Here is a 15,607-nt window from a genome sequence, read left to right as displayed (position 1 = left end):
ATTAAAATAGGTGTAAAAATCCTCACCCTGACTTACAAATTTGATCCTCCTCAAACCTCATCTCATACTGCTCACCACTCACCCATGACACACCAGCCTCCATTCCATTCCTTGAACACTCTTCACTATCTTATTAGGCGGCCTTCTGATTGCTATTCCCTATGCTTGAAATGATCAAGTGCTTTTAATCTTGATCATTACTCGGTCTACTCCTTCTTAACATTTCACCTTAAACGTCACATCTTCAAGAGAGGCTTTCTTTGGCCACCAAATCCAAAGTCTAAAGTCACTTTCTAATCACATCACTTTATTTTAGTTTTCTGCATAGCGCTGAAATCACTGTATGATATTCTTCTCAAGGTTTTGATTTCCTTATTTTCTGTCTCCCCTGCGTTAGAATGTAAACTCCACAAGAGCAAAATTTGTCTCATTTGTCACTGTATCCCCAGCAAACAGAAGGCACTCAAAAAATGTGTTTAATTGAACTGAATAAATCCCAAGGCTACTTTCACTTGTTTTGAAGGGTGTGAATATATTACTAATTTTGAAGGGAATGATTTCACTGAATATCAAGTGAATGTATCTCTTTTTGTTTGTTTCCAAATAATTATTTAGACATCAGGTGGCCATAGCCTAAGTTCCAGTCACTTGCTCTTCAAGAGTTGATAACTGTCCTTTCATTCTTTTATTTTTGATTTTTAAATATACATGCAACACAGAATATATTCTCCTTGCCAAAAATTAAAACGTATAAAGTTTGAAGATACCTTTGTTGGCCCACCCAACACATACATGTGCACATGCACACACTATCTAGGTTCCTGTCCCTCAGTTCTGCCAACATAACCATTGCTATCCTCTAAAGGCATGATTGAGCCAGAGGATCCACTGCCAAGCTTACTCAGAGTGACTGCTGGTGAGAAACCCGTGTTCCTTCCTGCATGGGCCTCTCCATAGTGCTGTTCCTTAACATGGCAGCTGGCTTCCCCCAGAGCAAATGATTTAAGAAAGACAAAGAGACCAACCAAGATGGAAGCAACAGTCTCTTTTATCACCTAATATCAGAGGTGATATATTATCATTTTTGCTGAATCTTGTTATCTTTTTTTTTTAAGGTACAAGACTTTTTTTAAAAATTAATTTATTTATTTTTTGGCTGTGTTGGGTCTTCGTTTCTGTGCAAGGGCTTTCTCTAGTTGCGGCAAGCGGGGGCCACTCTTCATCGCGGTGCGCGGGCCTCTCACTATCGTGGCCTCTCTTGTTGCGGAGCACAGGCTCCAGACGCACAGGCTCAGTAGTTGTGGCTCACAGGCCTAGTTGCTCCGCGGCATGTGGGATCTTCCCAGACCAGGGCTTGAACCCGTGTCCCCTGCATTAGCAGGCAGTGAATCTTGTCATCTTGATGACCAACATAGATCAACCCTGGTACAGGGTGTGAAAACTAGGAGACAGAGATCATTAGGGGCCCTCTTGAAGGCTGGCTACTCCACTACCTATCTAAGATTGTTGAGAATTAAAGGTAATAGGTTTAAAACATTTCCCTGGCACATTGTAAATGGTCAAAAAGATTGTTAGCCAATATAACTCGCAGAAACAAAATAAAACAACCCAAGATTTTCTGGTAGAGAATTTAAATATTTTACCCATCTGTTGTATAGTGTTGTGAAAACACTGTCCAATATAGGCACTTTTTAAAGTTTGTAGGATTTTATGTTCTAAAACTGTACTAACATAGACATATGACTGTTGGTACTTGAAATGTGTCCAGTCCAAATGTAAAACTTACACTGAATTTTCAAGACTTAAGTACCCAAAAATATTTAAAATATCTAATTAATAATTTTATACTGATTGCATGTTGAAGTGATAATGTTTGGATCTGTTAACTAAAATATATTATGAAAATTAATTTCACCTATTTCTTTTTGCTTTCTTAATGTCACTACTAGCCAATTTTAAGTGATGTGACTCACACTGTATTTCTATTGGACAGCATCGAAAAATCAGCAGAAGATACAGCTATCTTATTTCATATTTAAACTCCCTATGATGTCATTGGGTAATCTGCTTTGGATTTTCTAAATAATTTCTTCAAGTGTTTTGTGTGTTTGTTTCAGAGAAAATGTCCATTTGCCCCCCTGGAGTTGGGGAGACCTGGGCAGGAAGTCCTTTTCTATGTCAATGGCTCTGGCTTCTTAAAGAGCAATAATTACAACTTAAACTATATAATATGGACTTCGTAAATCCACATTCTGCTGAAAGTAGCAGAGAAAAACATTCCAGAGCCCCATGTCCAGGGTGTAATGAGTTCTAGGAGAGGAAAGTTCACAGTAATTAAAATGAAACACTTAATCTCCAAATCACTAAAACCTTTCAGAAACCACACTCTCAAAGTCCTTGGGAAAACCTGAAAATAAGACAACAGGTTGAGGCCCAGGTGAAACCAGTGAATTTTGAGCCCTGAACCTTATCAAGACAGGTAAACTGCAACTTACGCTTTGAGTTTTTGAATTAAAAAACATTTAATTATTAAAATACCTCCATATTATTTCTTTTGACATTCCTAGCTGAAAACAAGTCAGTTGTGAGGTTGTTAGGAGGCTGTCATTTATGATCAGCAAAGATAAATATTATTAACTGCTATTCTTGGTTGCCCAGAGGATATTGGCTTATAATCAAGGGTTATACCTAAGTGACCTTGTTTTCTCCTTTGAAATAACAGGGTTGAAATTGACATGACTTAGTATATAATATATTTCTGGATGGTAGCTAGAACAGAAAATTTTTATCTGGGGCAAGAGATTTTTTTTTTTTTTGGATGGAAGAACACAGAGCTATTTTATAAAAACAAGTATTTGATTTATTTTTGTGTGCCTCTTAAAAATATAACACAGACTAATAGGTTTAATAATAATAATCAAACCTCTACTAATTGATAGTCTTCTATGTAAGATTATCACAAGGCCACCTTGGTGAGCAGTGACTTCCCCTCATGAAGGAAATCATACAGGGTCAAAGGTACTATAGGAAGAGGCACTTAAGGCTGATTGTAAGGATCCTTCTAACACTGCTGTTAAATGATTGTCTTGGTGCCCCATATTTCTCATCAATAAAAACAAGGAAAATGCCAATAACAATAGAAAAGTTGTTGCTACATTGCAAAATGGCATATCATTAGTAATGGGCAAAGGTATTTCTTTAAGCAAGTCAAATGAATTGTTCCCTAAAAGCCTCAGTTAAAAATTAAAATTAGTTTACATTTTACCCTCATTATATTTTTCAAGCTTTAAGCAATTAACAACTAGGCCCAAATTCACCAATTGCAGGGCAAAGGCAAAATTAAGAAATGTAAGGCTAGTAAGTAGTTGGCAATCAGTAGGTTAGATTCTTTTTTGTTTTTTTTAAGTTTTTTTGATGTGGACCATTTTTTAAAGTCTACTGAATTTGTTACAATATTACTTCTGTTTTATGTTTTTGGTTTTTTGGCCATGAGGCATGTGGGATCTTAGCTTTCTGTCCAGGGATTGAACCCGCACCCCCTGCCTTGTAAGGCGAAGTCAACCACTGGACAGCCAGGGAAGTCCAACAGGTTAGATTCTGATGATGAAGAAAATCCACTTGGTCTGATTATTATTTATCTGAGGATTTAAACAGTAGCCATAATTGTATTCTTTGAACACCAAGTTCCTGCCCCTCCTCCCACTCCCACCCTGTAGTTAATTAGCTGGGCAGGTCTTATTAACAAATGCCCACTCAGAAACACTGGGTGGTAGAAATGCTGTTGATAATTGAACACCACAATAGCACGGAGCTTATTTCAGGAGCCGCCAAGTGGTCTTGCCCCAGCTGGACAGCTCACCACACACTCACAGACCCTCTATTGTGCTGGCTATGGCTGCACAGAGGGATAGCTGCTTGACTGGAGAAGGGATCAACTGCAGTAAGAGTGAAAAGACCAAACCTTGCAAACAGATACAGGAGTTCTGGACTCAAAATATCCAGAGGGTAGAAGTGAAAAGAGAATGGACCCAAGAAAAAGGGAAGTGGATGGGCAGGAAAATTAATCACAAAATTGACATTAACCTTTCTAGTTTCTATATCCAAACAGCCAACCAAAATGAGTTCACCAATCGTGTGCCAAATAGATAGCAATTAGAAAACTGCAATACATAAAGAATAGGTTAATTTGTGTTCCATTTAGGTTTAGAGGAAGTTCACTAAGTTTAAGGTTTCTAAGGAAATCTTGGATCATCATCCCACCTCCCTGGGTATCAGTTTCCTTATCTTTAAAAATAAGGGGGTTGAAAAGGTTCTCATTCTGGGGTGGAAAAAATAGGAATGGGGCTCCCCAAACAATTTCCAAGGTGTCAAAAACTTAACCAACACATCATTATTCAAGATAAAACTACAAATTCTAATATGATTATCATATTTACTTGATTTTCCTTAAAACATTAACCCAGTTTGTTAGGTCTGATTATCTAATACTGAAGATAGGCTTCTATTGGCAGTTATATAGGTCATTATTAATAGGGAGAAAAATGATTACTTTAAGTCAGCTGATTTGGCAGTCAATAAAGAAAATCCTTCAAAAGAGAGTGTTTTATTAAACTATTAAAAAATCCATAGGATAAAAATAATAAAAGGTTTGCTTGGTGAAATGGTTTGAAACCATTGGCTCAGTTAGTGCCTCTCCAACTCGTCCATGGAATTACTTCTAACAGAAGCAAGTGAGTAGGTATACTCCCAGGGGCATCTGGGAACTTAGCCTGGGGAAAAAAAGAGAGAGAGAGAGATCTATAAACTTTCTTTTTTTATCTTAATTTTTTAGGAAAATGTTCCATTCTTCTCCATAATAGAAGTGTTTGTTTTAACTTCTAAATAATTTGCTTTCATCAAAATCTGCATTGAAAATTTGATGCTCCAGAAAGACACACATATTTATTCTGAGGCTTCAGAGATGCCCACTGCACCCCATCAACACCACCACCATGCTATGCTGCATGTTAGGTATCTCACTTTGAGAAGCACAGGGATCTAAATGATCTTGGAAAACTTACTTGGCTATAAAATTCTGTGTATCTTCCTTGTTATTCTACGAAGAGGTGAATGCTTTATCTTAAAGATACAGAATCTCTTTACCACTACAATTCAAATAGCATCAGGTCTACAGTCTAGGAGTAAAGGCAAAGTCTAGAAACAAAATGTTTTGTGCTAGGAAAAGCAGGAAAAATTTCCAGGGGGAGCCAAGCATAGCTCAAGAGAAGCTGTCCATCTGAAATGCCACCTGGATTCACACCAGTAATAACTGTTGTGGATATAAAAATTAATAGGGGGGATTTCATAGTATTAGAAAAATTTATTTTTATAAATCATGTGTCTATCACCCAAGTGTTGACGCATGCATGCAATTCAAACATCAGGCTTTCAATAAAAAGCTCACTGAATGACTTAGCAAAGACAATTCCCCCATTTTCTCCATAATTTGGAGTGGAAGAAGGAGGGGGGGAGAGTGTAGAGGGTGCAGTTACTGGGTCAATTAATCAACCTGAAAACTGTGACACAAACTCTGACGCCTAACCTATGTCTAAAAATACACAAATGTATACGAATTTGTTTTAAACTGTCAATGCCTATATTTAGGACCTTCCCAGCAAGGCTATAATGAGACTGTGTTTGAGGGCTTCAGTCACAGCAGACTCTAGCATTAATCTGAAGTTAGTTAAATTAACAGCATTTAGTACTGACTTGTCAATCTCACTGCTCCAGGAAATTGCACCTTGAGGCTGCTAATATTGCCAATTTTTCCACAGGAGTATGTGCCCATGTGTGTGTATGTGTATTTTTTTTCTCCAGAACCTCTGTGTTCATACACCATCATTGCTTCCCTACATCCACAGCACTTATATTATCATTTATTCTGGCCTCCTTTAGCCTTCCCAAGGGATTATGCATAGTGTAGCTGCTCAGTGAAAGAGTTTTTTAGCTTTATATTTTTGTTTATTTTTCTGTCATGGCTCATGACTGAGGCTTTAAAAAAAAAGTGTGACAGTATTTAGAGTACATGATTGACTGCTATAGCAACATTCATTAACCATGACAAATGTGCAGCAAAACACAGTCCTGAGTGTTCTAAACAGCAACTTTAAAAAGAAAGAAAAAGAAAAAGACTCAACTAATTTTTCATTGACCTCATCTATAAATAAATTTAGACGGATGGTGAGCAGGGGCAATAATAAATTAGTATTCGTTTCCTATAATTAATGCAAACATGCCTATATAACCACTTAATTTCCATTTCAAAATATACCTAACAAATTTTCACTTGCATTATCTTCATAATATTTTCTCTCTGGATTAGAAGAATGAAATAGTTGAATTTCTTTCCCACCCACCAGGGGGAAATATTGTTTTGGTCATAGAGAATGTCAACCACATGTTGGTGACAGATTCGCAGAACTTGACTCTGATCTGTTTCATTATTTGTATGATCCTCTACCACATGCCCATGCTAAGGCTGCCTTCTTTCTCTGTCACCAACCAGGAAGGGCTCCACTGAAGTGACCAAGTGAGCACCTAGGCAGGCCCTCACATGCATGAGTGCTGCGAGTAAACAGCAAGAAGCAGACTCCCAGCCTGACATAAGACTTTGAAATGTTCTATCATTGACATGAACGTTCACTCACACAAGGGAGGGTTGGGTAAACAATATGATGTGAATCAAATAAAGATTATCACACACTGAATAAAACAGAAATATCAAGCCTGACAACCTCTCTCTGCAAGAGAAGCTAGTATAACTTGCTCTCTTGGGCATGGGCATCTCCAGAAACCATTCCTCCAATCAGACCACAATCAAAGATCAAACTGATCAAAGATCAATGGCTGATCACACCCAAGTCACCCAACCATCAGGACTCACTAGCTCTACTGGGGCAGCAATAGTAGAACACTTTGTTAGCAATAAGTAAATTGATTAACAAGAACAAAATTACCACTAAGACACACATACAAAAATCTCTATGAGCTGGGAAGAATATATGAACAGAAGATTTGAATCAGGTTCTACAAAAACAAACAAACAAAAAACACCCAAAACAAAAAAACCAAACATATTCTTCAGCAGAATGCAACTTGCCTCATGGACGACTTTTCTTAAGGCCTTCCTAGTCCTACAAAGCTTTTGCCCCTTAGTGTTTTTCCCTCTGAAAATCACGGAAACAAATGTGTGCAATGTGAAACAGAAGTGGGCCTCATACTAGTGGAATTCTAATTAACTCTGCTAGGCAGCTATTTGGGCCAGAGGGCAATGGGAATATCTTAAGTTGATAGGTGTACTATCAACTGGTTGTGTCACCAATTAGACCTTATCATAGTAAGATAGTTAATAATGAACATAGATTCCACTTTCCCCAGGCATTTTTAAAAACCCATAGTAGACTCTCAGATATCCTGCCAACGAAGTAGCATTTCCCCAGAAAGAAAAGGGAGTCACCCCGTTTTTTTCCCTTCAGTTGTCAGCCTGGAAAGCCGAGCAATGCACCTCAACACACTGGTGCAGGAAGCCCAGGAGAGGGTGAGTGAACTGTCTACTCAGGTGGAGAATGAAAAATTCAGCCTGGACAACACAGAGAAAGAGAAACAACTGAAAGCTTGGGAGTGGAGGTACCGACTCTACAGACGCATGAAAACAGGCTTTGAACATGCCAGTGAGTATAAGCAGAGGACCTGTACATTTAACTAGACTGAACCCTGGTTTGAGACAGCCGGGCCTTCTTTCACTGATTTTTTGCAGCTCTACAGGGTCATGGATGGCCGTTGTCAGCCTATGTGGAGCAAGGGCTCTGGGAGGCTGTAAAAGGATCTTTTGTCTTGCTTGATTTTCTGGCTCCTGATAGGTTCTCTGACAACAGCCATGAGGCTTTAGTGCTGCTGGCTTCCCTCCACCATGTCACACTCATCTAGCACTTTCCACCCGCTACACCCTAATGCCTAATGACTTGGATGGTCTGATGCCCTAAGTGCCTATATTTTGGGATGCGGGGGTGGAAAACCATTTGTTTGCCTATTTGTCCAGTTTCTGCTTCAAGCTCCAGTTTAAGTTGTTTTCAACTCTCTACTATATACAGCTTACATAAACTGACCTTCAGTTAATACAGGCAACAGAGAAGGACAATCAACCCATGAATTACGCTTTTGTCTGCACTTCCATTCTCTTTACCAGTTCTAACAAAAGTTAGTTTAATAAAAGTCTTGTTTCTGGATAATACTCATTAGCACTGGAAGGTACTGCTTAGTGCCACCCTTGATATAAAAATTCATATAAAATCCGAACACTTGTGAAACAGTAAACTCTTATTCCAACAGGTGATCTTATTTAAACAACAAAAACTAAAACTTAGGCTTGAAAATTTAAACATAAGGGAAAGATAGGTTCATTAGGTTGGGAATTATCTGCCTCTGCTTTGTGATATAAATAAACACCAAAGGCAGGGAAATTCTTGTTTTCTGTAGTATTGTATGCTAAATACCAAATCTAGGCCTAATCCTTTCTCTTGAAGCAAATAGCTTAAGTAACATTAATGAAAGGTTGCTTTTAATATTAACAATCTCTTTTGCAATGCTGATACACGTTTTTTAAAAAAAGATATTCAGCAATTGTTTCAATAAATGTATTTACTATGGTACCTCATTCAGGACAGATTAATACTAGAATCCGTCACATTCTTAGGCTTGATGCCATTTTTTTAAATTTTTCTAAATTAAAAAACATCTTCTGGGTGTTAAAAAGTACCTAGAGTGATCAGAAGTCCTTTAAAACCTGAGGTTAGTGGACATGACATTTGCCCATGAAGTCTTTCTTAGAAAAATAGTACCTGATGTAATTGGAAGCAGCCTGAGAGCAAGGCAAGTTAGCATTCCATACTGGCAAGAGCCCAGAATTGGGCATCTGAAGCCATGGGCTTCCATCCTAGCTATGTCTTCACTGTGTCCTTGAACCAGTAATTTGGCCTCTTTGGGCTGCAGTTTCCTCATCCTAAAAGTGGGGATGCTGTTACTCTTTCTACCCAACAGGCTTGCAAAAAGCCTCCAACAAAATGATTTACATGAAAGTACTTTATGAAATGTAACAGTCTCTATCTACAATGTCAGTTCCTGCTAACACTTTCTGGCCTCCTCTCCACTGGTCCAGCCCAATCTCCTATTGTGTTTCTAAGATAATTTGAGAAGGCTTAACTGGTATTATTTACCCCTTCAGAAGATGTTCTAATGCTCAAATAAGACCACAATGGCAATGAATAAAGGCCATTGAGACTTCCAATGAAAATGTTCAAAAGCAAAATCTATTAGGCTCTACAAACAAATGTTTCCATAGTGTGTGTTTCGGGGTACCCTTTGAAGAGGCAGGAACATTGTTTGAAAAGGATTTGCTATATTAAGATCCTTGTGCTTCTCCTTCTGTCCCAGGAGCCCCTGAGGTGCCAACCAATGCTTGTCTCATGGTAACCAGCAGCACATCACTCACTGTCAGCTTTCATGAGCCTCTTAGTGTCAACGCAGCTGTAGTAACCAGATATAAAGGTACTGGATTCCAAATATTTTTGTTACTGCTCCTTCTTAAAAAACAATCCATTGTTTGGGGATCAATTGTGCATTTTGTATGTTTGTTTTTCCTGCTGATGGTATTTTTTCATCCTATTTACTTTTTGGAGTTGAAATATTTCCATAGGCAGTCAAACAGAGCAATGAAGTGACTAAGTCACAGACTCAATTAATATTGGTATTAATATTTCATTCTTGTTTGCAGAGGGCCTGCTCTGTGCATAGCATACGGTTCAGGACAGGACTGAGTAGGACACACTAAAGAATCAGCCTTGATTTACAGGGCTTAGAGGCTAAGATATGGAATGTACTAAATAGGGGGCATATAAATTAATAGCTGTAATAGCAGGTAACTAGGGTTAAGAACTAAAACAACAACATTGGAGGTCAGAAAAGAAAGAGGGATGGTTAAATGACAGAATCAGGAAGGCTCCAGGGTAGCAGTGGCAATCGGGCCTGGTTTTCAAGGACAGCTGGGATTTGAAGCAGAAGATATTGGGAGGAAAGTGAATGCCAAGTGGAGGGAACAGTGAGCACAGGTATAAAAGCAAGAACATGCCAGAACAAGTAGAAGAGAGTAAGGGAGCTTGCAGTGGCTCCAGGGAAGGGTTCGTGAGAAGAAGCAGTGAAATGTAATTAGAAAGTGAAACTAGGGTTAGGAGGAAGGGGTAGAATGAGGCTTGAAATCAAGATTAAGGAATTTAGACTTTATGTGATGAACTCTGCGGACCACTGAATAAGATAGGGACAAGAGCAGAAGTAGACTTTTCACAGATTTAAGTGCAAACACTGTGTATGATGTATTGGAAGAGATATGGGTTTAGAATAAGGAAATGAATTAGGAAGCTATTCAGGAGAGAGGTCACAACAGCCTGACCTGACTTCTATAGCAGCACTGGGAAAGGAGAGAGCCCACAGGAGAAAGATTTTATGGAGATGCTATGATGATAACAGCCAAGGCTTACATAGTGCCTACTACGCACCAGGCACTGTTTAAAGCCTATATATGTATTAACTCTATTTATTCTTCACAACAACCCTATAAGGTAGGTACTATATGGTTCCCACTTTGCAGATGAGAAAACTGAAGCAATGAAATTAAGGACTTGCCTAAAGACTCGCAGCAGAGCCACAAGTATCACATTATGCTGATTCTACATATGGAAATACCCTGAACGGTCCTAAAATCTGATAAGACTCTCCGCACATATTCCAAGATGCCAGGCCATAGTCCAAGAATTTCTGTGTTCAGGTCACTACTACTCCCTTGGGCCACAAAAATGTCCAAGTAGTATATGTGCTTCCTTTCTCCTTCTAGAGCCTGTTTCCAGGAGACACTCCCATGTCTACAAACATTAGTCTACCCACACCCTGTAGCTTTCTGAGTTACTTGGAATTTTCCAGATAACTCCACTGTGTTTGTAATATCTTAGGTAAAACAGCATTGAATTGGTTATCACTTTGGGTTTTCTGTATCAAGCTAAGAGAAGGCAGCCTGAGGCTACTAGCAACAGCAAATAAATGAAGCCACCAAGAATGGCTGCCCACAGCCATCTTTCAATACAATTCTGATACTTTTTCTTGGTTGCCAAGACTTTCTGAAATTCAGAGCAAGTGTTTGCAGGCAATGTTAGACATGGGCATTTTCCTTTCTTTCTACCTCTCTCCAGGGCTTTGATAAAGGGTTTCATCAGTGCTGCCCAACTTGACATTTTCTTACATTTGATTAGTGAGCTATCAGAAGCTAATTTATCCAGACCATCAGGTATATAATATGTGACCATAATACCAGCAAATTCTATCAACATTCACATATTAACACCTATCATCTCAGGAGACTTGCATTTGGGGGAGGTTGAAATGAAAGGTCACAAATGGGATTTGTTAGTGACTGTAGGGGCTTAATTAAGCATTATAAATAGAATTGTCTGTTGCATTATGGAGTAGGTTTCCCTCTGTTAATTTATAAGGTCATAAATTGAGTCCTTAACCTGACTGCTCTCAAGGGTTATTTAAAACAGCTGCCAGACTACTGTACCTAGAGACAGCAGGACAGTTTTTAATTCAGGGTTGAAGTAATTATTTAATTATGAAAATATTAGCAAAATTACCCTGAGACAAGGCTATTTTGTTTGCGTTAAAAGAGAAGAAACAATTAAATCCACAGAATGAAATGCAATTATCTAATTGGTTAGAGGGAAGGTTTAACCCTGCAGTATTTAGGGTTTGGCAAAAGCATCTCATACTGTTCTCCAGAACTTCTGGGTTTAGCAAAACCTCAAGCCTATTTTGACACCTGGATGTTTTCCCCCCTTCATGCTTAAGCCAGTTTTTGAAAGAAAATCTGAATCCTTCTGTTTCTTCTTATTTACACTCAACTCATCAACATGTCGGGTTTTGTTTTGGTTTGGTTTGGGTTTTCTTTTTTCAAAAAAAAGTTTGTTGATATCCAGAAATATTTTAAAGAGCATCTCTTTATACACCTTCTTCGGGCCCGGAGGGCAATGCACCAGGCCAACTGCCATCACAATTTGGAGATTAAAGGTGTAAATTTCAGCTTAAAACCCAGAAAACAGTTTTGAGTGAGACCCCCTGGACTTTTCTGCCTGCATCTTCCCTGAAAACAGAAAAACGAAGCTAAGAGAGCTACAGTCTGTTTCTAGGTGTTTCCTCCTTGGACTCAAAGAGTGTTTGCATCTTTTGGTCCCATCTCACCAGGTTTCATGGCTTACAGAGCGAAACTAGAGTTATTTCAGATACGTTGATGCTTTGGACAATTGCCAGAACTTCATTCCACATTTTCTCCTCGCTGCCTTGGGTGACCTACCTGGAGCTCTCATTTGCAGAGGATATGTCATTGCCCAGTAGTCCCAAAGCAGAAAACATTTTCAAAAGTGATTTTACTGCTCTTTGCAGGGTTAGGGGTGGATAGGAAGGTATCCTTTAACAGGTGCAGTGCAGCATCTATTTTCCATCTGCAGGATGAATTATTTTCTAGCTTTTTTTCAAAAGCAAGCCTTGAAGTGGTCACACTTTGGAGTCTGCCAATGACGTGATGCCTCTGTAGTTGTTCCAGTGCATGTGGGCAGTACCCTGGTTTGGATGATGCCCTTCCCCACCTCTCTTCTCATCTTATTCCCTCACAGATTAGAAACTGCCACCCTAATTCCTCCCTACAAAGGCTTTAATAGCAAATTATTAAAGCCTTTGTAGGGAAAAGTGGTGGGGAGGGATAAATTAGGAGTTTGGGATTAACATATACACACTACTATTTATAAAACAGATAATCAAACAAGGACCTACTGCATAGCAGAGGGAACTCTACTCAATATTCTGTAATAACCTAAATGGGAAAAGAATCTGAAAAAGAATAGATATATGTATATGTATAACTGAATCAGTTTGCTGTACACGTGAAACCAATGCAACACTGTAAATTAACTATACTCCAATGAAAAATAAAAGTTTCAAAAACAAAGTCGAGATTTACCCTTCCCCCAAGGTCACATCCCTATCACCAAGTTAATCTCTGTTATGAGTTTAATGTATACCCTTACAAACCCTTTCTTGATGCACGTACACATATATGTATATACACATGGACGTATAGTTTTGTTTGTGTGCTCTAATATAAATATCATACTATTTGTCTAGTTACACAGCTAGATTTTTTTTTCAGTTCAACAGTATACATATGTCAGTGTGTTTGGATCTTCATTCTTTTAAATAGCTGTATAGTATTGCTATTCCATAGACAGAGATGCCATAATGTATTTAATCATTCTCCCACTGATGAACATAGGTGGTTTCACTTTTTTTCCTGTTATATAATGTTGCAATCCTAGTATGTGTCTCTTACCTGTGAGAATATTTTTTTTCTGGGATTGTAAACTGGAAGTGGAAATGTTTATGTATTCACATACTCTGTCTCACTGATCTGCCTATACTTATGCTAATGCCATATAATAACTTCATAGTATATTTTAACATCTGGTATAGCAAGTCCCTCCCTGTGGTAATATGTTCCCTTCAAAATGAATTTTAGAATTGGCTTGTCAAGTTTAATTTTTAAAATCTTATTGAGATACCATCATATTCCTAAATTAATTTGGAAAGACTTCCCATCCATGACATATCTTCCTAATAAAGTTGAATTTTACATATTCAGGAAAGTTTAATGATTTTATTTATTTATTGGTCTTCTTTCCTGTAAAGTTTCATGCTGGATATATTTCACAGTTTTTGTGGCTATTATAAATGAACTCTCTTTTCAAGATATTCTCTAACGGGCTATTGTGGGACAGTAGAAGAGGTATTGTAATTTTAAAACAATCTTTAGTTGACTGCTTTACTGAACTCTCTTAGTAACAGCCTTTTTTTCCCCAGTAGATTGTCCTGCACCTCATGAATATTTTTTGTCATTTCATCCTCAAGAAAGGATCATTTTGTCCCTTCCTTTCTAATACTTTGCCTTCTTTTTCAGATCTCACTTCATTAACCAGAATCAATGTGAATTCTAGTTCCCATTATATTGTGTATAGTAACTGGGATAGTAGGTGTTCTTCTCTCTGACCTGTTTTTGTCAACATGCATCTAATATTTTACTATTAAGTATGATGTCTACTGTAATCTTCTGGTAGATATCTTTTGCCAAATTACAGAAGTTTCAATTGGATTATGATTATTGATATAGTGTTGAACACAATTTTTAAATCTCCCCTGTGGTTAGAGACCCTTTAGAACCTCAAAAGTCATGTATTTGTGCCCTGTTTTTAGAATTGTTGATCATTTGTCTATTTTATTGGTTTGTTTGAAGAATTAACTTTTTTGATTCATAAAATGTGCTTCTTGCTTATTTTCTATTTTATTAATTTTTGGCTTTAGCTTTGCCAATTCCTATTGCTTTCCGTGGGTTTACTTTATTACTTCTTTCCTAGTTTTTTTTTTTTTTTTTTGAAAACCTAATTTACTTCTTTATTTATTTTTGTTTCTAATTCATGGATTTTAAGGCTATAATTTTTCCCTTGATTACTGTTTTGTCCATACCCAAAAAATTTAAAATGCATTGATATAATGATCACTTATTAATAAACAATTTATAATTTGTTTCATTTCCACTTCAACAAAAGTTTTTAGATGAGTTATCTTAAACTTCTAACTGGCCATATTTTTTGCCATAGTTTTATTGTTAATTTCTAATTGTATTATATTACAATAAGAAAATTTTAAAATGTGGACTGTACCCTGTTGAGATTTTTTTTAATTCTTACCTGTGGCTAACCAATGAATCATGGATATGTACCATACTTGGTGTTTGAAAAGAATGTGTAAACCCCATTGGGTATAAAGCGGGAATGTGTGTGTGTGTTCTTTAAATCCCTGTTTTTTTCTAAAGTACTTGTCCCTTTAATCTTTGATCTCTGAGAAGCTGCTTTATTTGTCTTGCTTAATGCTGCTTGCCTCAGTTTCTGTTTGTAATTAACATTGCTTTCTATGGTTCCATTTGCCTCCTGTCTTTTCTTTTTATTTTCATCCTTTCCATGACATTTGAAATACATTTGTCTCTTGTAAAAAGTATAGAGTGAAATTTATTTACTCTGAGAGTCTCTTTCTATACACTTTTAATTTTTTTTTTTGTCCAAAGTGATATATCCTTATAAGAATAGTATTAAAAAGCAAATTTGTACTGAAAGGCTTATTTATAATGAAAAAACAACCCTTATTTGCTCCATTATTACCATCCTTCTTCCCCTCAGAGCCAGCCTCTTTTTAACTCCTCTACTTCTCATAGTTACTTGTCTACTTTAATCAATAAGCTTCTATGGCTATTTTTTGATTTAGCAATTACAGGTCTTATGTATGCAATTAGAATTATAACAGAAAAGAATTTAACTCTCTCACAATACCACACTCATCTACACTTTCTTATTCTCTCAATATAATTATATTTCTATTTTTAGTTAAGGCAACAATGCTTATACTATTATGAGTTTAAGTTTTTGAC

At 37.3% G+C, this 15,607-nt stretch overlaps 1 protein-coding gene across 1 annotated transcript in view; it reads left to right on the top strand.

The window, feature by feature from the left end:
* The window catches only part of ANKFN1 (ankyrin repeat and fibronectin type III domain containing 1), a 268,161-nt gene that overhangs the window by 137,496 nt on the left and 115,058 nt on the right, over positions 1-15,607 (top strand). Inside the window, exons 5-6 of the mRNA XM_028164966.2 lie at positions 7,515-7,709; positions 9,469-9,582. Of these exons, the coding sequence (XP_028020767.2) occupies positions 7,515-7,709; positions 9,469-9,582 (309 nt within the window). The remainder of the gene's footprint in view (positions 1-7,514; positions 7,710-9,468; positions 9,583-15,607) is intronic.

The sequence above is a fragment of the Balaenoptera acutorostrata genome, chromosome 20, assembly GCF_949987535.1.
Source record: "Balaenoptera acutorostrata chromosome 20, mBalAcu1.1, whole genome shotgun sequence".
NCBI lineage: Eukaryota > Metazoa > Chordata > Mammalia > Artiodactyla > Balaenopteridae > Balaenoptera > Balaenoptera acutorostrata.
The sequence above is the reverse complement of the archived record's forward strand: the minus strand, read 5'-3'. Positions and strand labels throughout refer to the sequence as shown.